General features: G+C 34.8%; 1 protein-coding gene across 1 annotated transcript in view; it reads left to right on the top strand.

Annotated features, from left to right (window-relative positions):
* The first annotated feature begins 362 nt into the window (after positions 1–362).
* The window catches only part of LOC149225276 (uncharacterized), a 77465-nt gene continuing 51734 nt past the window's right edge, over positions 363–26093 (top strand). Inside the window, exons 1-3 of the mRNA XM_089379903.1 lie at positions 363–1395; positions 1496–1637; positions 1773–1887. Coding sequence (XP_089236029.1) covers positions 363–1395; positions 1496–1637; positions 1773–1887 — 1290 coding nt within the window. The remainder of the gene's footprint in view (positions 1396–1495; positions 1638–1772; positions 1888–26093) is intronic.

The raw sequence follows: 26093 nt of genomic DNA, 5'->3' as shown, positions 1-26093 counted from the left end.
GGAGGGGCTCCACAACTGGCACACCATCACATGCTAGTGTGAATGCGAGGTCATCATTTTTTGTTCCACGAACAGGAGCTGGAGCACAACCTGGCATAAAATCGCTTGTCAAAAAAAAGGAGAAGGAAGAAGCAGATAGAGTCATGGGGAGGTGTATTTATTGGAGCGACTTACCTCTCAGCATCACAAAAACCAATCCATTTTGGCAACCAATGTGTGATGCTATTGCTGTTGTGGGCCCAGGGTACAAAAGTGAAACATATGAGGAGTTGCGGGGGCCAATTCTTCAAGCAGAAAAAGAGGACATCAACTCTAGATTGGCGGAGTTGAAACAGACATGGGAAGTCACTGGATGCACAGTGATGTCTGATGGTTGGACGGATAGGAAGGGTAGGACCCTTCTAAATTTCTTGGTACATTGTCCTAAAGGTACCATGTTTATTAAATCGTTGGATGCATCAGAACATATCAAAGATGCAGCAACGATATGTGAGTTGTTAGATGGGTTCATTCAGGAGATTGGTGTGCAGAATGTGGTGCAAGTCGTAACAGACAATGCAGCTAATTATGTGTCTGCCGGCAGAATGCTTATGGAGAGGCATCCCACATTGTTCTGGACTCCATGTGCAGCGCATTGTCTTGATTTGTTGCTTGAGGATATGGGGAAACTCTCCTTCATCAAGGAGGCAGTTCATATGGCTAGGAGCATCCCCAAGTTTATTTATAACCATGCTATTGTTCTTAGCCTTATGAGGAGGTTCACAGGAAACAAGGAGTTGCGGCGTCCTGCCATCACACGTTTTGCCACAACCTTTATTACTCTTCAGTCTTTGCTTCGATGTCAGTACGAGTTGAAGCAAATGTTTGTGTCTAATGATTGGCGTGGTTGTAGATACAGCAGGAGACCTGATGGGAAAGCCATTGAAAAAATGGTGTACTCTGAGACATTTTGGCGTGGAGTAGAAGAAGCATGTGCAGTTAGCGAACCTATAGTAAAGGTTCTTAGATTGGTGGATGGAGAGAAGCCTGCAATGCCTTATTTGTATGAGGGCATGGATAGGGCCAAGGAGGCCATTCGTTCCTATTATGCAGACAAGGGTTCTGCTGGCCTTAATAGGCAGATGATGTTATGGGATGTGATCGATAGTCGGTGGACAGGGATGCTTCATCGACCCATTCATGCAGCAGCACTCTTCCTCAACCCTGCATTTGCATACAAATGCAATTTTCGTTTTGATGGCGAGGTGATTGAAGGGCTCCATTCCTGTATTGAGAGGATGGTACCTGATTCTGAGCTTCGTCTCAAAATCAGCCGCGAGATACATAATTATCAGGATTGTGTTGGCCTATTTGGCTTTGATGATGCCATTAAGGAAAGGGCCCTCTTCATGCCACGTAAGTGACAAGTCATCACTCATTAGAAATTATAAATTTGAATTTAATTATGTTTTAACTTTTAAGTTTTTGAATTTTTTATTTCATTATTTTGTTGTAGATCTTTGGTGGCGAAGCTATGGTGCAAGGGTACCAAATTTGCAAAATTTGGCTATGCGAATCTTGAGTCAAACATGTAGCTCTTCAGGGTGTGAGCGCAATTGGAGTGTATTTGAGAAAATACACGCCAAAAAGCGCAACAGGTATAACTTTGAACTCAAGCCTTCAGTTGAGCAATTACACTTATTGTAATTTTTAATTTTTAATTTATGACCTTCAAGTGTCAAGACTCAAGAGTCAAGAGTCAAGACTCATTACTTTTTTTGACACTCTTACAGGTTGGAGTTCGCACGCCTCAACGATTTGGTGTATGTGCATTACAACATCCGACTTCGAGTGAGGCAAATAGAATCACCAGTGGATCCAGATGCCATTTCCTTAGACAACATTGATGTATTGTCTCCGTGGAGGGTGGAGTCTCAGGAGCCCATATTGGAGGAGTCACCTTCATGGTTGGAGGAGCCAGTGGCAGATGATCCATTAGAGCAGGGGCAGCAAGAGGAGGACTCGGAGTCAGAGGAGCAGCAGCACTTAGAGGAGGAGCAGGAGGAGCTGGAGGAGGACACTGCGGGAGCATCAGCATCAACACCATCTGCTATAGATATAGGAGAGCATAGCTCCATGCCTATCACTCATTATTTGACATTAGGTGCAGAGGCAGTGTCAGGGCCTTCTACTACTAGGGGCAGGCCTGACAAACAGCCCATCATGTTTTCCCGTAAAAGGGGGAGAGGGCAGTAGATAGATAGCTGCTAGTTTTATTTGTTATGCTACATGTAACTCATGATGATGAGATACTTTTATTATTATATGTGATGTTATTTTGTATTGGTTCTCCACATTTGAGTCCTTGAATGGACAATTATCAGGGATTAGCACGATTTGGTATCGCCTTTGATATATCATTTCTATTTGACATCATATATATCAGTGTTTTCTTCATATTTATGTGCCAATGTGTTTAGTTCATGTTGTTATTGCTTTATATGTTTAGAAATCTGAAAAAAAATGAATATATTATGCATTTTTTATGCTTGCCGATATTTGCCGATATTTTGCCGATATTTTCGCCGATATTTCCGATAAGATATTTTCCGGACCCTCGCCGATATTTTCCCGATACCGATATTATCAACACTGGTTAGTTGCAATAGTGCGGTCATGCTGTGAATAGAATTTTGCCCATACTTGTTGTTCTCCTGTAAACAAAGCACGATTTTGCATACAATGTGCTTGAATCCATAGTGTTAGCTTTGAATATCAACAGATAAGATGCATGCAAAATTGCAATTAGAAAAACTCAAATCAACAAGGTATGGCAAAGTGCAGTAATCATGTCGCATGCAATCCCATAATGCATACATTCCCCCCTCCAATTGGAAAATGGGTTCCATAACCATAAAGCATATGAAAGGGGTGGTGCTGACGGCAAGGCAATGGAAAGAACAATATATCAGTAAGGGAGGCAGAGTGCACTTATCAATGATAGGACGGTGAAAGTTATGGTTATTTTGAGAGCAAAGTGTGTAAAGATAGTTATGAATAAGAGATAGGACGCTTTGGAGTGATGATAGTTTATGCAAAACGAAAAAGGACAACAATATGCTAAAAAGATGGTTTGCTGACGGTATTCTAGCTGAAAATGATGTGATTGATCATAAAACAATTTCTCATGCATAAAGGTTCAAACAGGGAAAAAGTTAAGGAAATAACTTCTCTGATAAAAAGAAAATAAGAAAAGGGTATTATAATAATAATTGACGAAAAGATATAACTTCAATACCATAAGCAGAGCCGTTGCTGCCAGCAGGCGTCCATAGCCTCGGCAGGGTTGCTTTTTAACCCATATGAGCCAGAATCCTCAATTTATAAATGGAGAGGTTTAGTGTTGTTCTACAGAAGAGATCAGTGTGCTGGCATGGTAACCAGATAACCACACTGCCATTCACTAGGAGGTAGCAAAAGTGATCAGGCCGGCTCGTGATGAGACCTCCTGTTCCAAGGATAATTTGGCTATCCAATGGATCATAACCCTGGTGTGGTGGCCATAATGAGAATGTCACTTTGTTACATCCTTATGAACATGGTAGGCTGGCTCGTAATGAGACCCCCTATCCTCCATCTGCGAACAAAATTTTGTTATTATTACACATTTTTATGATAAAAAAGAGGGAGGCTCAGTACTCCTTAAGAGCAGGGATGGCGGAAGAAGTTGAAGATGTCAATAGAAAAAAAATATACCCATAATCTCATTTATTACAGATAAAGAAGATTATAACCAGGGATGATGGAACCAGCATGGTATTAAGATGATCAATCAATATCATGTTCAACAGAAAACAATGCAGTAAAGTAGTATATAAATAATTGTGTCTCTTTTGAAAAAAAAATCTGTCATCAAGGAGCTGTCCTGTTAAAGATCATAACGTAAATGATAATACTTGCTTCAAAAGAATCCATAATTCTTGTCCTCATAAAAATAGTGTACTTCATGCCATGAAAGAGAATCAGGAGAATGTGGTTGAGCTGACTATGAATAATCCCACAAGAGAAATGAAATGGTTGCCCTCAAAAATATTCCCAAAGTGTTGCTCTTTTGAACGAACAGCAAAAACACTCACAAAGCGGTGTTTCGTGTAAGGAACATCAAAGAAAATGCACACCAAAAAAACAAAAATACATACAAAAAACGTGAAAATGCAAATGTCGTTCGAAAAATCACAAATGTTGTTTCTTCTGAGAAAGGAACAACAGAGACACTCAAATGTTGTTCCTTTTCGCAAAGGATGAGCAAAAATACACAAGTGCTGTTCCTTTTCGCAAAGGAACAGCAAAAACATGCGCGTGTTGTTCCTTTTCGCAAAGGAACAGCAAAAAACACGCAAGTGTTGTTCCTTTTTGAAAAGGAACAGCAAAAACACACAAATGCTGTTCCATTTCGAAAAGGAACAGCAAAAACACACAAATGCTGTTCCATTTCGAAAAGGAACAGCAAAAACACACAAATGCTGTTCCATTTCGAAAAGGAACAGCAAAAACACACAAATGCAAATGTTGTTCCATTTCGAAAAGGAACAGCAAAAACACACAAATGTTGTTCCATTTCGAAAAGGAACAACAAAAACACACAAATGCTGTTCCATTTCGAAAAGGAACAGCAAAGACACACAAATGCTGTTCCATTTCGAAAAGGAACAGTCAAAACACGCAAGTGCTGTTCCTTTTTGAAAATGAACAGCAAAGTCACACAAGTGCTGTTCCATTTCGAAAAGGAACAGCAAAATCACACAAATGTTGTTCCATTTCGAAAAGGAACAGCAAAAACACACAAATGCTGTTCCATTTCGAAAAGGAACAGCAAAAACACACAAATGCTGTTCCATTTCGAAAAGGAACAGCAAAAACACACAAATGCTGTTCCATTTCGAAAAGGAACAGCAAAAACACACAAATGTTGTTCCATTTCGAAAAGGAACAGCAAAAACACGCAAGTGCTGTTCCATTTCGAAAAGGAACAGCAAAATCACACAAATGTTGTTCCATTTCGAAAGGAACAACAAAAATAGCAAAAACACGCAAAGAATGAATTAGCTGTTCACTGCATTGTTGCTGAGGATGAGTTGCAGTTTGAATGAAGCAACACCTGAAACACAAAATATAAAAGAAATTAGAAAAAAAAAACATTTTATTTAAAAAAAATATGTAAAATAAATTGAGTTGCAATAGCTATGATGTTATGTCAAAAAAATGATCTATTCGAAAAATGTTTTGGCAGCAAAGACATGACATGAATCTTCAAATGGAAATCAATTCTTCATTTGTTCTATTATGAATCCGTTGGCTAATGATTTGGATAAAATTCCTTTGTTTTATAAAATTTTTTTTGAAAAATCACTCGTCCATAAATTGACCTTCTTTATTTTCCTAAGACCTGCAAAAAACGAGTGTCTACCTGCATTAAAACATTCAATCATGGAGAAAGAGAGGTGATCGGGCTCCCCTAATCCAAGAATTATGCAAAAAACAACAAGTAGTTACTCTGTTATAACAAATCCATAGAGAAAATAACAAAGTAAACTTTATTTGTTACCTGCGGGAGAGCAGTGGTCGACCATACTAACCAGCAGTGTTTTAATCACAACTTCTTTGTTTTTCGTCCAAATTGAGTGATTCCAAATCCAAATGAGAGCTAAATCAAAGTTTTATCTCCAGTAGAAACAGGTTTTAAAGATTCAATGATATGATATGTCAATTTTAGCTAGAACAACCTGCATAACATAGTCATTTTCGATTACCCGGCTTAGACCAACAGTTGATATTTCAAGCATAACTTTTTCGTTTGATGTCGGATTCGAATGATTCAGATTGGAAATGAAAATAGATTAATTTATTGATCTCCAATAGAAACAGGTTTTGAAGACAAGAAGAATTGATAGGTCAAATACATTAAGGAGCAGCTGGAAAGACATAGTTTTAAGGGTGCTGATTTACGATAGACAGTCAGTATTTTGATCATAATTTCCCCATACGATATCAAAAATGAGTGATTCCAATTGCATTGTAAACTAGATTCATAGGGGAACCTACCATAGAAACAGGTTTTAAAAATTCATTCATTTAGGCCTCCAAAAACTGACTGTCCCAACTCTGTTCCTGAGCTGCCCGCTAGACATCCGGTCAATGTTTTGGCTCTAACTTTTTCGTTTCAAATCCAAATTGAGTGATTCAAATTGGATTGGAAAGTAGACATCAAGAGAAACTTAGGATAGAAACAGGTTTTAAAAATATGGTCATTTAGGCCTCCAAAAACTGACTGTCCCAACTTTGTTCCTGAGCTGCCCGCTAGACACCCTGTCAATGTTTTGGTTCTAACTTTTTCATTTCAAATCCAAATTGAGTAATTCAAATTGGGTTAGAAAGTAGACATCAAGGGCTACCTAGGATAGAAACAGGTTTTAAAAATATTCACTTTTGGTCCCTCAAAACATGACTGTCCCGACTGTTTTTCCAGAAAGTTCATCAAGCTCGCAAGCCAAAAAAATGATATTCAAGCATTTTTTCAAATTGGTGATAAAAATGAAAATGAGTGTTTGTAGAACTTTTTATTTCCATTATGATTCATCTACAAACACAAATTATAAAAAAATTATCACCGATGTTGATTTGCATAGCATATTGCAACAAAAACCCTAGTTTTACAAAAGAACAAAATGCACTTATTTATGTCCTTATTTTGTTTTATTTTAACCTACTTTGATTGAAGGATGAATATGACTACGTGTATGAGTACTTCCACTGAAGCCATTTTCGAAATAAGGCTTCTAGTATGCACATACCCAAATTTGAAAAATACATGTTGATAAAAATTAAGGTATGAGAAGGTGGCTTCCCTTGAAAAAATGATATCAAAAATTGTTGAAGCATAGAGTGATGTTGCAAACAAATGATTGAGTGAAACCAATTTTCAATGTATCATTTATTTTCTTGATTTCGCATAGCCATCATATCATGAAGTTCTTGAGCTTTTAAAATAGTTTGTTGATGCATAGTAAAAGAAACCTCATTTTCTTCCATAGCTTCTACAATTTTTGCATTTGAAACATTCTGAATCTCATTGTAGGTTTTCTTTAATGGCGCATGTGAGATATAATGGGTGGGAAGGGTGGGTAAATTTTCCAGCTCAACATTGTAAGCATGTTGTACTGGTTTATTATGGTGAGGGTGTGGAATTAGTTGAGCAGGAAAATGTGTAAAGAATGGAGCATTGTGATGATGTGGTAGGTTGGGTTGAGTGAATGAATTTGGTATGCAAGCAGGATGTTGTGAAAGAGCTGGTGAAAAATATGGAGAATGTGTTTGTGCTACAAGATGAGGGAGAGTAGTCATGCTATCATAAGATGAATCATGCCCAACTTGTAAACAAGATAGGTGGTTATATTGAAATTGACATGGCTGCCCTAACACATTAGCATTCCATAATGGATTATGCAAGTATGACAATGGAGAAAAAGTGTTTTGAACCATACCTGTAGGCCTTGTTGCAGCTTTCTTACCTCTTTGATATGCTACTTCCATCCTAGATAAGGAAGAGTGAGTATCTATGAGATGCTCCTTTCGGTCATGAGGGCAAAACACTTTATCAAATTCTTCATTTTTATGAACCTGCAAAACATCCAATTTTTCATTTAGAGAGCTAATAAAGTCAACTTTAAAATTTTCAAATAAAACATTGATTTCAGCTCTTATGTCTCCTATTCTTGTAGCAGATTTGGAAAACAAAGAAAAAACATCTCTAAGATTCTTACCAGCCTTGGAGATTCCTCTTGAATACCTTATGCCCAACTCACAAACATCATCATATGATAACTGAAAAACATCACCTTTTCCTATCAGATTTAAAAGTTCTAAAAATTCATCTTTGATTCCTTTAAGAAGGAGTGTTTTTAATATCTCTTTCTCCAAATGCTTATATTTTGATTTTTGAAGGTTGTATTGAAATCGATCTACATAGTCCTCCAAACTTTCATCTTCCCCTTGTATCATATAGAAAATATCTTCATTGGCTTTGCAATAGTCTTGGTACTTTTTCAAGAATATGTTCTTCATGTCCTCCCATGATTGGATGCAATTCCCACCTAGGCTCATGAACCATCGGAGAGCTGCTCCTTTTAGAGTAAGAGGAAACACTTTCAATCTTTGATCATTAGTACAATAATCATATCCTCCACAAAGTATTTCAAACTCAAACATAAATGTATGTGAATCTTCATTTGCTAAACCATGAAAATTTGGTAAAGATGGGGGAATTATGTGCATTTGTGTCACTCCTAGATCTTTGATAGGAAATTCAAAAGTAGAAACGTGAGCCATTTCTTACCATAATAGAAGATGTTCTTCATGTGTTTCTTTGAGGCTCCTTCTTCAAATTTTCCTGTCAATCGGTTAGTGAAATGGGTGGTGCTTACATCACCACTTGCATGAGATCATGTGATTCATTTTTTAAAAATTTCTATCTTTTTCCTAATCATTCACACAAAAATTCAAACATCTATTTCTACCTTAGGTTCTTTAATAGTCCTGCTGGAAAAAGGACGGGGGAGCAGGGCTTTTACATGCTCCGTACGCAGGTTCTTACCTTCCATTTTTAAAATCCAACTCTTCCCTAACAGGCACTCATCAGATTCACACTACTCTTTAGAAATGGCTACACTCTCCCCGGCAACGGCGCCAAAATGTGGAGCGATAAAAAGGTGTTTTGGGAACTCCTAATTACCTCACATTAATTATCAACCCAGGGACGACTTTTTATTTCAAGAGTGTACTCTGTCTGAGGCGGCTATTTACTTAAGAGTAATGTTTTGCAGTATAGTGCTTAAAATGAAAAAGTAAATGAAAGCTGGAAGCAAAATCTAAAGCAAGAAACTGAAATGTTCTAAACTAAAATCATTCATTCAAACGACCATCAATCGAGGATATAGTAGCAATAACTCATTCCTCTAGAAATTGATGAAGGAAAAGGAATTAGAGTATGGATCATGGATCTGGGAGCATAATAGCGTCTGTTGTGTCTCACGACAGCCTTGATCCTCCTCCCACACTAAAACAGTAAATGCAAGTAAATGGAATGGAAATTAGAGCATGGACCAAAGATCTGGGAGCTAAGCAGCGACTTGCTGACTCACTACAGCTTTAGACCTTCTCTCACACCAAAGCAATAAAGGCAAGTAAATAAATCAGCAGAAAGTAAAACGGAACGGCGAAATGGAAATGGGACAGCAATAAATGATACAGCAGTAAAATGGAACAACAATAATCAAATGGAACAACAGCAATCAAATGGAACAGCAATCCTTAATGAATTACGAAACAACAACTATCACCCGTATGTACATGATTTACATTAATATAGCAATCTGAAAGTATTGAATGATATGATTACGTTTCTGAACAAAGTAATATTGTCTTCAAGCCTCGCAAATACTTATTTTATATGAATCCAATGATGATAACATTTATACAAATATCTTGCTATGGAAATAGATGCAATTCAAATAGATTCACTTCGCGTAATACAGAGACATGAGTTAAAGAACTTATTCAGATTCAGATATTAAGTATAAAGCATAGTCTATCATATGAAAGATATATCAGATTGCTGAAACAATAGAAATAAACAAACCAAACACAATTTACCGTATAACAATACAACGGCAAGTGTCCGTTGGAGCCGGGCCCGTAGCTTCCAATGGCACCGCCGTAACTTACTTCAGATGCAGGGACGAATTGAACACCAAATCCTTTATATTGATTGCATTAACAGAAGTATACAAAATCAGATCTCAACAAGACTCCATGATCAAAGTTGTTCTGAAACTTATAATTACAACAACAGTCCTTTTCTTCCCCCGCCCTCTGATCTTTGGTTTCATTAAATAGAGAAAGATCAGAGCATAGATAATTACAATCATGATTTCTCTTACAAATTTAGGTTGATTCTAACCCATTGATCAACAAGAACAAGGCGGATTTGGGTTTGCAGCTAAGATTTGGAGGGCGGCCGCAACAGCAAATCTCAGAAAATCGTGCTCAAAGAACCCTGCGTTTCTCCCTGTACAAGCCGAATTTGGGAAAATTGTTCTTTACAAAGATAATTGGGCCCATTCTGGACAAAACCCATGTTCCGGATTTTCCAAATTCGTCTTCATTTGCTCAGAATCTTAACCGCAAAACTGTCACTCCTTAAACCAGCGAATTTTTGAGTTGGCTGATTTAAAAATCAAATCTTCAATCTGGAAGTTACTTTGGAGGCTAAAAATGGTAAATAAGGTTACAACCAACTTATTAGAACTATCATTGGTAAAATAATGCATAATCATCAATTTATTAGAAATAAAGGAGAAATAAATAATATTTATTCATGAGAGCATAAATAATTAATAAAATGGATTTAAATGATAAATTATAATAAATGGCATGATGAAGAATGGTAGAAATGGGTGGAATAAGTGTTCAAAAGTGATAATAATAATGGCATATTAACGACTCTACAGTGACTTGAGAGAATGTTGTGCATGCTAAGCCCATAATAAGTTGATCTTTCCTATGTCTGACACAATGGGCCTTTCAATGGTGACTGACATTGAGGGAAAATGAGGAGTTGACACGGTCTTGCCATTGTGCTCCACTATCATATTCAAAGTGTGATCATATTTGAATCTACCTAAGCTAACCACTTTCTTCTTCCTGGATGTGTGATGCTCATCTATGTAACTGGTAGGGGACCACCTATGATGATAGCGACTACTGGTTGAATTGGATCAATGTCCATTAAAATTGTGTCTTGGTGGGAATTCTGGTCATGTGCTTCTTTGTAGGATTTGATAACTTCTTCTTTAGCTCCGGCCTCTGCTTCTTGTTACTGTCTCTTCTCTTCTTCTTCGTATTTTCTTTTTTCTTCCTCTACCTTTCTTTTTCATTCTTTCACCCCCCTCATCCTTTCCTCTTCCTTCTCTCCGAGCTCAAGTTCCTCAGCTATCCTGGTTACTTATTGGTCCTATTTTAGCTTCTTCTCATATGAAACTTGATCTACTTCTTTTGGGGTAGCCTACTTCCTATTGGGAAGTCTACACCAATGAAGATGAAGTTGAACCAAATTTCATATCTACAATGTTGAAACATATCCCTTCATTTATTTCATGAAACAAGAAGTCAGGTCTATCCAAGGAGATGGAAGAAACAAATATTATTAGTTTCATTTGGGGTCTTGATCTAGAGAAACCTGCAAATCCTTATAGTTTTATGATTCATTTCTTCATGATTGTTGGCCATTATCAAATCAAACTTAAAGTGTATGCTAATATTCTCACACAAAAAGAAAAAACTTATACCTACCTTGGATTAATCCATAGGGTGGTTAACCCCTCCTCCTTCTATATATTCTATCCTATCTCTCTATGAAAATTTTCCTACAAAACATTGACCGGAATCCTAGCAAATAGATTCAAAATTATTCCACCCAAAATTATATTCAACGGGGTGGGATCATGCAAAAAGTATAAATCCTTGGAAATATAATATTGGTGCAGGAGGTAGTAGGTTCAAGCACGAGTAATGAAGAAAAAGGGATGATAATTAAGATGGAAATGGAAAATACAATTGACTAGGTAAGACACTCTTATCATTTGAAGTTTTACAAAAAAATTAATCTAGATGAATCTCTTATTTTATAGGTGAGATTTTATATAAGTTTTCCTTGGATAGCCACTTTAGTGAATGACAAAGCCTACAACATTCTTTAACAACAAAATTCGATTGGGACATGAATTACCCCTCTTTCGTGTGATTTACATAATCATGGAAAAATGTTTAAGTCACGTGATCAAATATGAAATATTAACAAACAATCTTCAAGGAAACAACATTTCCAAAGGCTTCAAAGAGAAAAATCACGCTTAGTTTGTTGATGATACCCTTCTTATGGGGAGCATAAGCCATAATAATCAAGCGAAATTTCTCAATGTTTTAGGTTGCAAAGTAGACAATAGAAAAAGTCTTATCTATGGGTGGAATGAAAACTCTCATCAACAACGAGATTTTTCATACTCGTCATGTTGGTCCTCCTTTAAGTATTTGAGGATACCAATATCTCTAATCAATTAGAACTTTTATTATTTTACAAGGTATAATAGGGAAAATATAGAAATGGGGTCTCATTGGTTGAACCTGATAGGAAAAGTTTTTCTTATTAAATCAATTTTAACAACATTTCCAATTTTCCAATATTCAACTATGCTAGCTCCATTTGGCACAATGCAACAAGTAGTGAAATAAATCCATAAATTTTTGTGGAAAGGTGGAAAAAATAATATAAATAAGTTTCAAAAACAAAAATGGCCTAGGGTAAAATATCCATTGTTAATGAAGATTGCTTTGGGAGCCTCATGGTGTCTCATAACCAAACAAACACACTAGCAAAAAAAATGCATTGTTCAAGAAGTGCTTCCATGACAATAGGAAAATATTCTTAGATTAACCCTTGGATGGTGGAAATGGTTCCCTAAATTTACAAGTTGATCAATATATGGGACGATGACATTATGAGGAAGCTCCCTCTCGAACATATTTAAGAGCTTTAGAGGCTGAGAGAATGGATGAATACTCAAAGCATCATCTCAATATTTTAATTTTCCCTTCGGGACAAGTAGGAAAATGAGAGATGGGTTGGTTGGATGTTTCTTTATCCCTCAACTTGTCTTGCCCCTCAAATGAATACCCTCCTTTCTCTCCTTTGGGTTTGTGCTCCAGCGAACAAATATTCTCTACACAAGAAAGAAAGGGCGCCTAGTGGATTTGAATTCTTGTACAAGTTAAGGTATAATCCTTAGCTTTTGAATTTCCCTCTACCTCCTTGTTCAAGAATTTGAAAACATGGCATCTTCCAACAAGGATAAATATTACCTAGAGAAAAAAATACTAAAGCACACAATCTCTTAATTGAATTGATTCAAGTTAAGGGACTGAAAGGCCACCATATGGAAGAAACAAAGTCACTACAAGATGTTTGATTAGGGGAACCTCTAAACCAAGAAGCATTATTTCAAAACCCATGCAATGGAAGAATTGGAAAATTAATATAAAGAGGATTTCAAAATTTGGAAACTATCTTAGAGAAAATTCATTACATTTTTTGATGGGCTTCAAAAGGCAATCATAGGGTGGAAGGTGTGGGGGATCATTCTTGATCCTTAGTGAAGTCAAGAAGAAAGCTTTGAATGGGGTTTAGGTGGAAGGGCTTCTAGGAAAAAGGAATCAAATCTTGACGTTAAAAAGGGATGTTTCCTAAGGGACATTACATGCATTTTACGATTAGACACTCTAAATTTAATGGAGAGGCAGTGATCAATTTGATTTTATTGTGACCTTGCAAGAAGGTGGGATAATGGAGCTTGTTCGAAGGCTTAGTTAACAAGTCCTATGAGTCCACTAGATGTAAAAGATTCAATGGAGGGTAGTCAATTGACTAGGCCAGGTGTACCAACCAAGGTAGTTATCTCAATTGCAACTAGGTTTAGTGATACAAATACATAAAATAGGCAAAGAATTTGTTACTATTGGTTCCACTATTACTCATCTTCCTCTTACTTGTATATTACTTACTTATTGATAACTTATTTCACATAATCTAGAAAATTACAATATTGCAATATTAATACACTTCCCGCTTCATTAGGTACGAAATGGATAAAAACTTTTGCAAGTGCTTGTGGGTTACAACAACAACAAAGAAAATCATGAGTGAATAATGGTATGCCAGTTCAAAGATTTTCTTGAGGATGAAAATAATAAATAAATATATGGGGAGTTGATCATGTTGTTGATTCTCGATTAGCCTATCTCTCTCTACCTCTCTAGTTTTCAACTAATGTCAAGTTTTCAGTAGAAACCCAAGGGTGGATGGTGTGGGACTTTCATATCCAATGACAAGGGTGGGTGGTGTGCGACCTGCAATATCCAATGACAAAAATTGATGAATATGAAGTCTATTCTCAGGGTGAAGAAGAACCGTGGTTGTGGCTGACTCGTTAATAATCGTGTGATGATGGAGTTCACCGCCAAGAAGAAGTTATTTCCTACTTTTTCACCATCCAATTCCCAAGTGGGTTTTGTACTTAAGGAGTTTCAATGTGGTGATCAACCACATAGGAGAGATATTACATAACAACCATTATGGTTGGAGGAGTTATATAATTGATTTCAGAATTCCAAAGAAGTGTATTTCAATAGACAAATATTAAGTGCACCATGGGCTAAGTTAATGATTGGCTCACTACTTTTATTTATTCATTGAATTAGAATAAGCAAAGTAAACTATCAAATGGGAACTATACTGAGTACTTGTTTTTTTTGAGGTAGCAAAAAATCGTCCGATTTTGAAATTATTGATTCATAATACACCCTTTTTTTTAAGCATATTTTTGAACTTTTTTTTTTAGCATAATAATCAAGTATGACCATTTTTTTAAATGTTAGTGATTTTCTTGTTGATTTTGAAAAGTGTTGATACAACATCAACCATTTTTTAGAGGACTTATTTTTGACACTTTATTTTTATTTATTTATTTTTATGTATCAAGTATGAACATTTTTTTTAAATATTAGTGAATTTCATGTTGATTTTGAAAATTGTTGATGCAACATCAACCCCTTTTTTTAGAGAGCCTATTTTTGATACTTTAAATTTTTTAATGTATTAAGTGTGGATAGTTTTTTTAAATGTTGGCGATTTTCATGCGGATTTTGAAAAACATCAACATTTTTTCTTAAGGCATTTTTTTGACACTTTAAATTTTCCTATATTCTAAGTGTGAACAATTTTTTCTAAATGTTGATCATTTTATCATTTTTCAAGTTGTCTTATTCCTCTTCTTGCTTTTTGTCCTAAGATGTTTGGTTTTTAAGGGTTTTCCAAACATGTGTTTTTTGTTTTTTTTTTTTTTGCATTGTTTTTTTGTTATGATTTTTTTTTTTTTTTTGCAAAGTTAAAAAAATAATAACATTAATATTTTGAGGTTCTGATTTTTTACATATTTATATATTATTAATTAATACTTCAATACACATAAAATAATTATCATTAAAAAATAATAATTTTAAACACTCAGGGGAATCAACTACGTGCAGTGTTTTACTATGTACATGCAATGAACAACGACTATGTCAACCCCAGCATGGTACGGTACAGTATGGCACTACGAGCGACATTGTTAGTGAATCACAGCTAGCGATACCATGTCCGTTGGTTGGGTAAAGTGAGTACATAAGCTAAGTAATGGGGTTCGTCAATAACCTAATACTTCCAACTCGTAACTGACTTATTGGGCACGAAACCAAACCCCATAAGTAGACTAAAAGTGCGAAGGGCATATTATGGGAGACAAAAAATACACATTTTGCATATAGATATAATTCGAAAAATACGTCCATGACCTTTTCGCTAAAAATGACATATTAAATAAAATATTTTTATGAAAAAATTGAATAAAAAGAATTAGATAAATAACCAATTTTATAAAAAAAAATTATGATTTTTATGATATTTGAAGTTTTTCCCTCTAAAAAATGATCTAGATAAAATTTTAAATATAATACCAAAAAAAATCATACAGTTTAAAAAAACAATAAAAATAAACCAAAATCCTTGAAAAATAAAAATTAAAACCATAAAAATAAATAAATACAATTATAAATAATAATTTAAAAAAAATCATTAAAGCATTTTTTTGGAAAAAAAAACACACATTAAAAAAACATAAATTGGAAAAAAAAACATTAAAAAATAAAAAATAAAAAATATTTTAAAAAATAAAAAAATATTAAAAAAACAAAACAAAACATATGAAAAAAACAATTAAAAAAAAAAAAGAGGTCTCATGGATCCTAGATGGGGCAAGAGCGATTTTGGGAATCACCCTTACTATTTTTATTTTTATTATTTTTAATTGTTTTTAATGAATTTTTTAAAATGTTTTTTTTTTTTTTAAGTTTTCTTTTTCATTTTTTTTTTCATAAAAAAATATTTTATATATATATATATATATATATATATATATATATATTATTTATTTATTTATTTCAATGTTTTAATATATTATTTATTTATTTTATTTTAATGTTTCTTTTGTTTTTTTTGTTTTTCAATTAATCAAGCATTATTTATTTGTTTTTTATTTTCTGTTTTTTGTGTGAATTTTTTTATATTTTTTCATAATTTTTTTTGTTTTGGGAAATTTTCTCTTTTTTTTGTCACGTTTTTTTATTTTTATTTTTAGTTATTATTATTATTATTATTATTATTATTATTATTATTATTAGTGTTTTTGTTTGTTTGTTTGTTTTAATTTTAGTTTTAGTTGTTATTATTATTATTATTATTATTATGATTATTATTTGTAGGGTTTGTAGCAATCCTTAACTAGCAACTCGATCCCATTATGTGTCAATTTGATAGTTGATTTTAAAGTTTTCGTTATAATGGATCAAGTCTGCCCCTACAATATGTCAATTTCATGGTTGGTCTTTAAATTTTCATTACAAGGGGTTGAGTTCACTTACACTACGTGTCAATTTGATGGTTGATTTTTAAATTTTTGTTGCAATCTGTCAAGTTGTCTTAGGATGAGACAACTCTTAACATTTAAAAAAGAAATTAATCTTGGTATAGTGATTCTTTGATTTTAATTCCACCGTTCAAAAAAATTCAAAATTTTAAGGTTTTTCTAAGTCATGATATTTTATCTTTAACGCTATGGTTGAAAACAATTATAAATATTTTTTCTTTAATACCATGGCTTAAAATTGTTGGAATTATTGTGATATTTTGTCTTTAATGTCATGTCTGAAAATTGTTGTAATTTTAAGGCTTTTTAGAGACGTTATATTTTATTGCGCTGAGAAGCGCTTTACAACCCAGTATGGGGGTAGATCTCACGTAAAAACATAAACATGTAAACGTAAACCTGTAAACATAAACGTATAGGATAGATCTCACGTAAAAACATAAACATATAAATGTAAACGTAAAAGTAATGTAATGTGTAAAATTTAATCTAACTAATCTAATGTCGACATTAACTATATACATTTAACACAAAAACAAAGTGTCAAATTCTATTTGTGAGGAAGCATTTTGGTGACAGTGCGAAGTGTGAAATATAATTTGAGAGAATGGATTTTGGGAGTTGTGCGAAGTGGGAAATAATATTTGTGGGAAAGGATTTTGGTGTCAGAAAGAAATTCATTCTAGGTTTGATTTTGATTACTCTTCCTTTGTGCATTTTATGTTTTTTCTACGTTTTCACCTCTGTCAAAACTGGGGTATTTTCTTTATCATATGGAGTTAAGTTGGTAACGCACCTTGTAATCAAAACATTAAAGTCAAATATTACTATTTAGAAAGAAAAAAAATGAAATATTATAATTTACCAAATAATTCAAGAGAGACAAAATTGTTTTTGTTAGGTTAAAGGGAATTCATTACCAGTGAGTTTTCTTGAATAATAGTAAAAATAGGAATTCATTACAAATCTGTTTTTTCATGAAAAAACTAGCTTTTCTAATTGGATAGACCTAATTAAGCAATTAAGATTAATCTAGATGAATGTAAAGATTTAAAAAGGAAGAAGAAAATTTCACTAGATGGCTTTTCAAATAGTTGAAAAAGATGTAGATGATTTTCTCTACTTGTCTTAAAAACATTAAGGGTTACAATTTATAATAAATTGTAACCCTTAATGTTTTTAAGTAATGGAGGTAGATTTTATCAAGTATTAATAGATAAGTTGGAATATACTTAATTAAGCAATTAAGATTAATTAATCAATGGATTAGGTTATAATCTTAATGAGTTGCAAACCAAAGTTGTTAATATACCATAATCTATAATATTTTATGATGTATTAATCTTAGCATCGAGCTCTATTAATCATTGATGCTAAGGGAATTAATTATGGATCCATCAAATCCCACATTACCATAATTTTGTAATATGTTAATTTTAATATATTTTGTAATAGTTTTGTAATATATTTGTAATATATATGGGAGGGAAGAATAAAGACATAGAGTGATAGAGGTGGAGAGATAGGGGGAGTGAGAAGGGAGAGATGGAGATAAACTGAAGGAGAGGGGAGAGGATGAATGAAGAGAGAGAGAGGGAGAGAAGTGAGAGAGGTAGGGAAGGGTAAGAGAAGGAGAAGGAGACACAAAGATGGAGTTGGGAGAGGGAGAAGGAGAGAAGGAGGGAGATAGTGAAAGGATTGAGGGGGGAGGAGAGAGAGAGAGAGAGAGAGAGAGAGAGAGAGAGAGAGAGAGATGGGGTAAGAGAGAGGAAGGTAGGAGAGAAAGGGCGAGAGAGGAGGATAGAGGGAGGGATAGAGATATGGAGTTGGAGGGGGGGAGAGGGCGGGAAGAAGAAAGACATAGAGAGTGAGAAGTGGAGAGAGAGGGAGTGACAAGGTAGGGATGGAGAGAGAGAGTGTATGTTTAGGGGTGAGATAAATACACAAAGAAGGAGAGATAGAGATAAGGGAGAGAGAAGGAGAGTGGGGGGGATGTAGTAACATAGTTGGAGAGAGAGAGAGAGAGAGAGAGAGAGAGAGAGAGAGAGATGGGGAATATAGAGGGAGGTAGGAGAGAAAGGGAGAGAGAGGAAGAACAAGAGATGGGACTTTAGAGAGAGGAGGAAAGCGATGGGGGAAGAGAGAGGATTGGAGGGAAAAGAGAGAGAGAGAGAGAGAGAGAGAGAGAGAGTGATGGGGGAATAGAGAGGGAGACAGGAGATAAAGGGAGAGGGAAGAATTACGAGAGAGAATACTTGAGAGAGAGGAGGAGAGAGGGAGAGAGACAGGAGGAGAGATGTAGGTATATGGAGATGGAGTTGGAGGAGGGGAGGGAGACAATAAGAAATACATAGAGAGTGATAAGTGGACAGAGAGAAGGAGTGACAAGGGAGAGGTGGAGAGAGTGTGTGTATGTTTGGGAGTGATATAAAGAGACAAAGAAGGACATAATGGGGGAGAGAAGGAGAGAGGAGAGAGGGAGGGATATAGTAATAGAGTTGGAGAGAGAGAGAGAGAGGAAGGAAGAGATGGAGGCTGCGAGAGAGTGGAGAGAGGGAGGGAAGGAGAGATGGAGTTGGAAAGGGAGAAATAGGGAGGTAAGAATAAAGAAATAGAGAGTGAAAGTTGGACAGAGAGAGAGGGAGAGAGAACAATAGGAGGGAAGAGAGATAGACCAAGGGGAGAGGGAGAGAAGGGGAAGAGAGAGAGAGGGGGATAGGAGGAGGGAGGGATAGATAGAGAGATTGGAGAAAGAGAGCGTATGTTTTAGGGGTGATATAGAGAGACAAAGGGATATAGATATAGATGGAAAGTGAAGAGAGGTAAGAAGAGAGATATCAATAGAGGGAGGGAGGGACAAAGAGATTGATAAATATGGAGTGAGAGAGAGTGTGTGTTTGGCAGTTGAGATAGAGAGACAAATAAGGAGAGATGGAGGGGGGAGAGAGGGAAGAAGATTTCTTACACTAGATGCATTGATTTTAGTGTAGATGGTGATTTCTAATCCTATTTGATTGCTTGCACTAGATGCATTGATTTTAGTGTAGATGTTGATTCTTAAGTATATTTGATTGCCTGCACTATATGAATTGATTTCAATGTACATGATTTCTATTACTGTTTGATTGCTTGCACTAAATGCATGGATTTCAGTGTAGATGGTGATTTATAATCCTATTTGATTGTTTGCATTAGATGCATTGATTTCAATGTAGATGTTGATTTCTAATAATATTTGATTGCTTGCACTAGATGCATTGATTTCAATGTAGATGATTTTTAATCCTATTTTATTTCCTGCACTAAATGCATTGATTTCAGTATATATGGCCATTTCTAATCCTATTTGATTGCTTGCACTAGATGCATTGATTTCAGTGTACATGTTGGTTTATAATCCTATTTGCTTACTTGCACTAGATGCATTGATTTCAGTGTAGATGTTGGTTTATAATCCTATTTGCTTACTTGCACTAGACGCATTCATTTGAGTGTAAATGTTGATTTCTAATCTTATTTGTTTGCTTGCATTAGATGCATTTATTTGAGTATAAATGTTGTTTTCCAATATTATCTGATTGCTTGCATTAGATGCATCGTTTTCATTGTAGATGTTAATTTTTGATTTGATGTAATTGGATGTATGATGATACATTAATTTTAAAGTGATTGGATTAACATTGTGCATTGATTTCAATGTAAGCACAAAAAATTATTGACAATGTACATTGATTTTTGTGTTATAGTAATTCAACCTATTAATATTGGAGAGAAAGAGAGACAAGGTATGATGTTTACTACAATAGCTCGAGCTAAAGATTTAAATGGTTTACAATTTAACCTGTCATTTTCATATAATCAATATGAAAATATGACAATCGATATGAAAAGATGACAAAAGTAACAAGGGTGACAATAAGAATAGTAGAAGAAAATAGTTTGAGATTAATCATAATGAAGACTATTTGTAATTGACTATATTCTTATTATTCACATTTTCTATCATTCAACACTATTACATTGTCACTTTACATTCAAAATTTTTATTTCATCATTTTCATCATTAAAGTTATTAACAATATTTATCATCTCAACAAACTGATGTAACTATGCATATTTTAAAATTAAAATGACAGATTAATCTGAGACATATTTAACATATTTAAAATGATTATATTAATATTAGATGAATTTACATATTATTGATAAAATTAATCATATGTTCGTTAGATTTTCTTTGGCCGCACACGACTGAAACTAGCCTAGATCCATCTTAAATGTGGATTTCTCAAGCGCCGAGAGGAATCAAATCTCTCGAGGTGCAAACCTTTCCTCAAGTTTTGCACTCAAAAAAGAGGTTTTCACCTTGAGATATTTGATCCCTCTCAGCGCTTGATAGATCCAGAGTTAAGATGGATCTAGGCTGGTCTTTAATGTCATACTTGAAAATCCTTGGAATTTTAAGGTTTTTCGTAGTCATGATATTTTATCTTTAATGTCATTATTAAAAAATGTTGAAAATTTACCGTGAAAAAAATAATGCTATGGTTAAAAACAATTATAAGAATTTCTTCTTTAATATGAAGGCTGAAAATTGTTGGAATTATTGTGATATTTTGTCTTTAATGTTATGTTTGAAAATTGTTGGAATTTTAAGGCTTTTTAGAGACATGGTATTTTATCTTTAATGTCATGCCTGAAAATCTTTTAAATTTTAAGGTTTTTAAGAGTCATGATATTTTATTTTTAACGTTATTATTAAAAAATGTTGAAAATTTAATATTTAATAGTTTGGATGGAAAAACAATAAACCAATGATATTAATTGTACCATGCTCAGTATTTGCGATATTGTAAAATAATATTTACAAAATAACACTTGATATTTGTGATATTCCACAAGGCCGGTTGGTAAAATGGGTGATGTTAATGTGGGTTGGTAAAATGGGTGATGTTAATGTTCCACCCAAACATTGGTTACGAGGGGTGGGGAGCAGGGGAGATTTTAGTTAAGGAAGTTGCAGTACGTGATGTTGCAGGGGGAGAGGTGGCAATTTAATAGATAACAAGTAAGTGAAACAATTAAATTAAAAAATTGCTCTATCCACCTCATTCTGGAATTTTCAATGCCCTCTTCTTCCATCCTTGCAATGAAGACAATTGTGTGTAACCCCACAGAATTTAAATCCCTTATCAGTAGCATTGTCACCACTACGATATTCAATAGGAAGTTGTCATTGTAGATCACTCGTGATTCACAACAACAAAGTGGCAAAAGGTCAAGTTTGATAGAGCTTTTAGCAATGAAACAAAGCATCAAGTAAGAGTACCCAAGATTGATTGAGCATAAACCAAGCAATAGAAAAATGGTCGAACTAGGTAGTTTCACTAAGGATATTGAGCATAAAGAGCATACATATATTTTAACATGATTGACCAATAAGATTCAAGCATTGACTTACAAAGAGTATTAATTTTGAGATTATCATTACAATGACAAGAGAAGAGGGCATTCAAGAAACAGAAATTGGATGAAACACACATGCAAAGAGCTTAAAGGACAAGACAATGACATTAGAATTATTGAATTGATTGAGCCCCTTGAAATAAGAGTTGTAGAGTAGTTTCTTAGGTTGTGACCTTGGATGCTAGAAGGCAAAGAAATGGTATGTAGGTAGAGCACAAAGTAATTTTCTCACACTATGAGAATTTTTGTGGCGAGAGATTGAGCCAAACTAAAGACCCACTGATTGCACATGCACCAACTATATTGAATATGGAGGATAAAGAGTAAGAGGCCATGGTAGAACCTTGTCTATGTGTATCTTCCTATATAATTAGAAATTGTTGTAGTTGATTTATCTATGTATACCAATATGCATGGTTTATGTCATCATACATTATATTAAGATAATAGCCTAAATATATGAATTATATGTAAAAGTAAATAGTAAAATACAAGTATATAAAAGAACCTAGAAACTGCTTCAACTATCTCTCTATTGTTTCAACACCATTGAAGAAGGAATAAGATCTTGGTTGGGATTAAAAAACAAAAGAAAATCCAAATGTCAAAACCCTTAGGGGCTCCACTAGGTAGGAATTCATGTGAAAACTAGTTAGGTGGTGAGTAGGTTCCTAGAAAACAATATTAAATAATAAAGATTAATGGTGAAAACTCTTGGGTGTGCTATTAGGTGAGAACTTACTTAAAAAATAACTAGTTTGGTAGGTAGATTATTGGAAAAAAAATCCCAACGGAACAATCGATTAAGGCAAAGTAGGGTAAAAACCTTTGAAAAATGGGTTCAATTTGTATCATGATTCTTAATCGAACTAAACAAATAAGAAGTAATCATCCATAGATCATGATAGCTGACTATGATCAAATGAGAAAAGAGGATGGATAGAGCAAGGAAGAATGTTGATGACAAGAGTATCAACATGGTAGACAAAAGTAGGAGGAAAAATAAAAGAGAAATAAAGACACCATCCAAGATATTTTTTCTTCTACTCAACCGCTAGTATCACAAGGAATATTAGATAAATAAAAGTGCATTAGTCATTAGCAAATAAATAAATGAATGGATGACGAAGATAAAAGTGGGTCAAAAGAATAAACTAGTTTTACATAGGGTATTTGACTAAGACAAGAAAACCAATTGTGACATAGTCAACTCCATCATAAGGCAACTTTGGCTACATGAATAACATCTAATACACAACATTAATGAAGTATGTTTTAGAAGGGACAACCACACAAGTGACCATCGTGTGAGCCCACCCAATTTTCCTATAAATATAACCATTGTAGGAAATGAGAACTTTATAGAAGTTATTCACTTAAAACTATCTAAGTCTTAGAGAATCCAAGTAAAAAAAACTTTAATCAAGTGCTACAAAGCCCTAGAGCATCAATCAATTGAGAAACTAAATAGACCACTAGTACATTGTCAAACTTAGAAGAAATCATGTCGCCTAACATTAGAGGGGAAACCCACCATTTGAAGTTCTAAAATCCAAAGTAGTCAAACCTTGGACCAAAATGAGGTTAAAAAAAAAACCATTGTTAGAGTTGGGGGCTCCCATGAATAAGATTTGACAAATAAGAATGGAAGAGATCGACTTGGAGAAACACTAGCTAGTGGGAAATGGAGGGATGAACCCCTCCTTTTAGAAGGATCAAGGACTATATCATATTAAAGTACACTCAAGGTGGTAGGATTCAATCCATAGTAGGAAGAAGCAATTGAATTAATAGTTAATCAGTATCATAAAGGGACATTTGGATTGATCAGCTCATCAACATTCCAACTAGTCTAATTTGCAAAATTACAAAGATGTCAAGGCATTCCTATCACCAATGACCCATTGGCTTGGATATAAAAGTTTACGACATGAATTATGTATTTTGGTTGGTTGGGGATGGACCTCACTCTAAAATTATGTGACATATCGATAGTGTTAAAAATTTGATCAGGTGATCAGTATTTAGCTCAAAAATAAAAGTGCTCAAAATCGCTCAAAAACTGAACAATCGCGTATGTCTCGGCAATACAATCCCAACGCAACTTGTTTCACTCAAAACTGAGCTTATATGAGGAAGATATCACATTTTCTCTACTTTGCCAAATAGATGAATTTTTAAAGAAAAAAGTACATCCACTGCACAGTCAGCAGTTCATACTGTTGACGTGGTAGGTGACTGTGCAGGTCAAAGGGTTGGTCAACGGCTAGTGGGGTCTCACCAAGTGGCACAATCTGGTTGGTCTACAGTTTGGTGAGTTGGCATTAATTTATTGGTTGGAGGAGGAACAATGAGAAGGTGACATTTTGCAAGCCCGAAGGCTGCCACATGTCCCTCCCCAATGGCTAATAGGCATTGGCGTGCAATTGTAAAATTTTATGGGCAGGTTGGCGGAATTGAACTGCGACCTCACCCTCATAAGCCTGGAGACTTACCACTACACCGTCACCGTATTTCTTAACATCCAATGGTCACAAGTTCTATTTAAAGTTGAAACAGTTAGTAGTTGGGGGAGGAGAGGGCCAACCCCCTCCCATGTGAACACCACCATGAAACGTCGGCCAACTGTTAACGATAACCACGCGCTTAACGCTAACTCCAAGTTTAACGTTAATTAATCTATGCTTATTATTTAATTAATTCGGGGTTAAGTTAGTGGAACTTTCGATGGTTTGAAAATACGGAACAACTCCAAATTTGGTGGAGTTAACTGGAGTTTCTCTAGTTTTAGTGGAGATTTCCTAGGAGAAACTGAAGAAGCCATAACTTTTGCAATTTTCGACCAATTTGGGGTCAAAAAAAGTCATTCCTAGATGATTTTGATGTTTTGAGCACATTGAAGCAGGTTTCAGGAGCAGTAGATCATTGTAAACATAATGTTTTTCCATTTTGAACTAATACAAAGGCCCAAGCCATGGAAGCTGGACCAAGGAGATGTAGCCCAAGAGGGGTGAACTCCTTCATCAAAACACTGTGTTAAGTGTTCATTTTTATGGTTTGATGTATATTTGTTTTCTGTTGTTCAACACTTCATTTACATGCTATTTTTCTCATGAATTTGACATAAAACTTGACATATTTACTTGTTACATTCACAAACACCATAAAGGAAACCTATGCACATAAAGCAAATGATGAGAAATTGTTTTTTTATTCTGAAGTTGAAATTAGCACAACAAAACTAACATTCAACAACATATCAAGTTGGTATCAGAGCAAAGGTTATTTGATTGATTTCTTGAGTTTTGTGCAAGTGGGTTTTTAATGGTTGCAAATTTGTGATGCTTAGAAGGTTAAAGTTGTAGAGAGGAGAAGGGAAACTATTGGTTGCAAATCCTGAGGTAATTCCCAGAAGAAGGAGAGCCACAAGGCCACAATCTCCACCCAAAGTTTCAATCCCCACTGCACTTGAAGCAACTCAAGTTTTACCTTCAATTGAGATTGAGGAGGTACAAGCAGTACCAGAAGCTAAGCTTGAATCCAAAGCCATCATGTTTCGAGCAAGAGAGACTGAAGGTCTTTCAGAAGAGGAAGCATACAAAAATATTTATATGACTTAATTGATATGGTTAGAGCCCTCTATGAAGAGAGGAATACTAGAATGGTTGGAGAGAGTTCTAAGTCCCCACATGGAGAGGGAAGCTCAGAAGATAAAAAAGATAAAAAGAAGGATTCAAAGGGTAATGGAGGAAATCCTCCTCCATCTCTGTTAGGATATTCCGACACATAGGATATAGTTAAGTTCAACTTGGTCTAGTATAGAGTTAGGTTAGAGTTAGGTAAAGTGTGTTTCTTTACCGTTGTACATTTTGTAACTTACAATCCGACGGTCACGATATGTAGTGATCCGACGGTTCACTCTCACCTCGGTATTACCGACACTTGATCCGTGGCTTGACACCCGATTGGTCCATGAGTTCTATTTAAAGCGCATGGAGGGTCATTGTTCGGGTAATC

Source organism: Pinus tabuliformis, chromosome J (assembly GCF_031772625.1).
Source record: "Pinus tabuliformis cultivar Carrire ecotype Pingquan chromosome J, CPIR1, whole genome shotgun sequence".
Classification (NCBI taxonomy): domain Eukaryota; kingdom Viridiplantae; phylum Streptophyta; class Pinopsida; order Pinales; family Pinaceae; genus Pinus; species Pinus tabuliformis.
The sequence above is the reverse complement of the archived record's forward strand: the minus strand, read 5'-3'. Positions and strand labels throughout refer to the sequence as shown.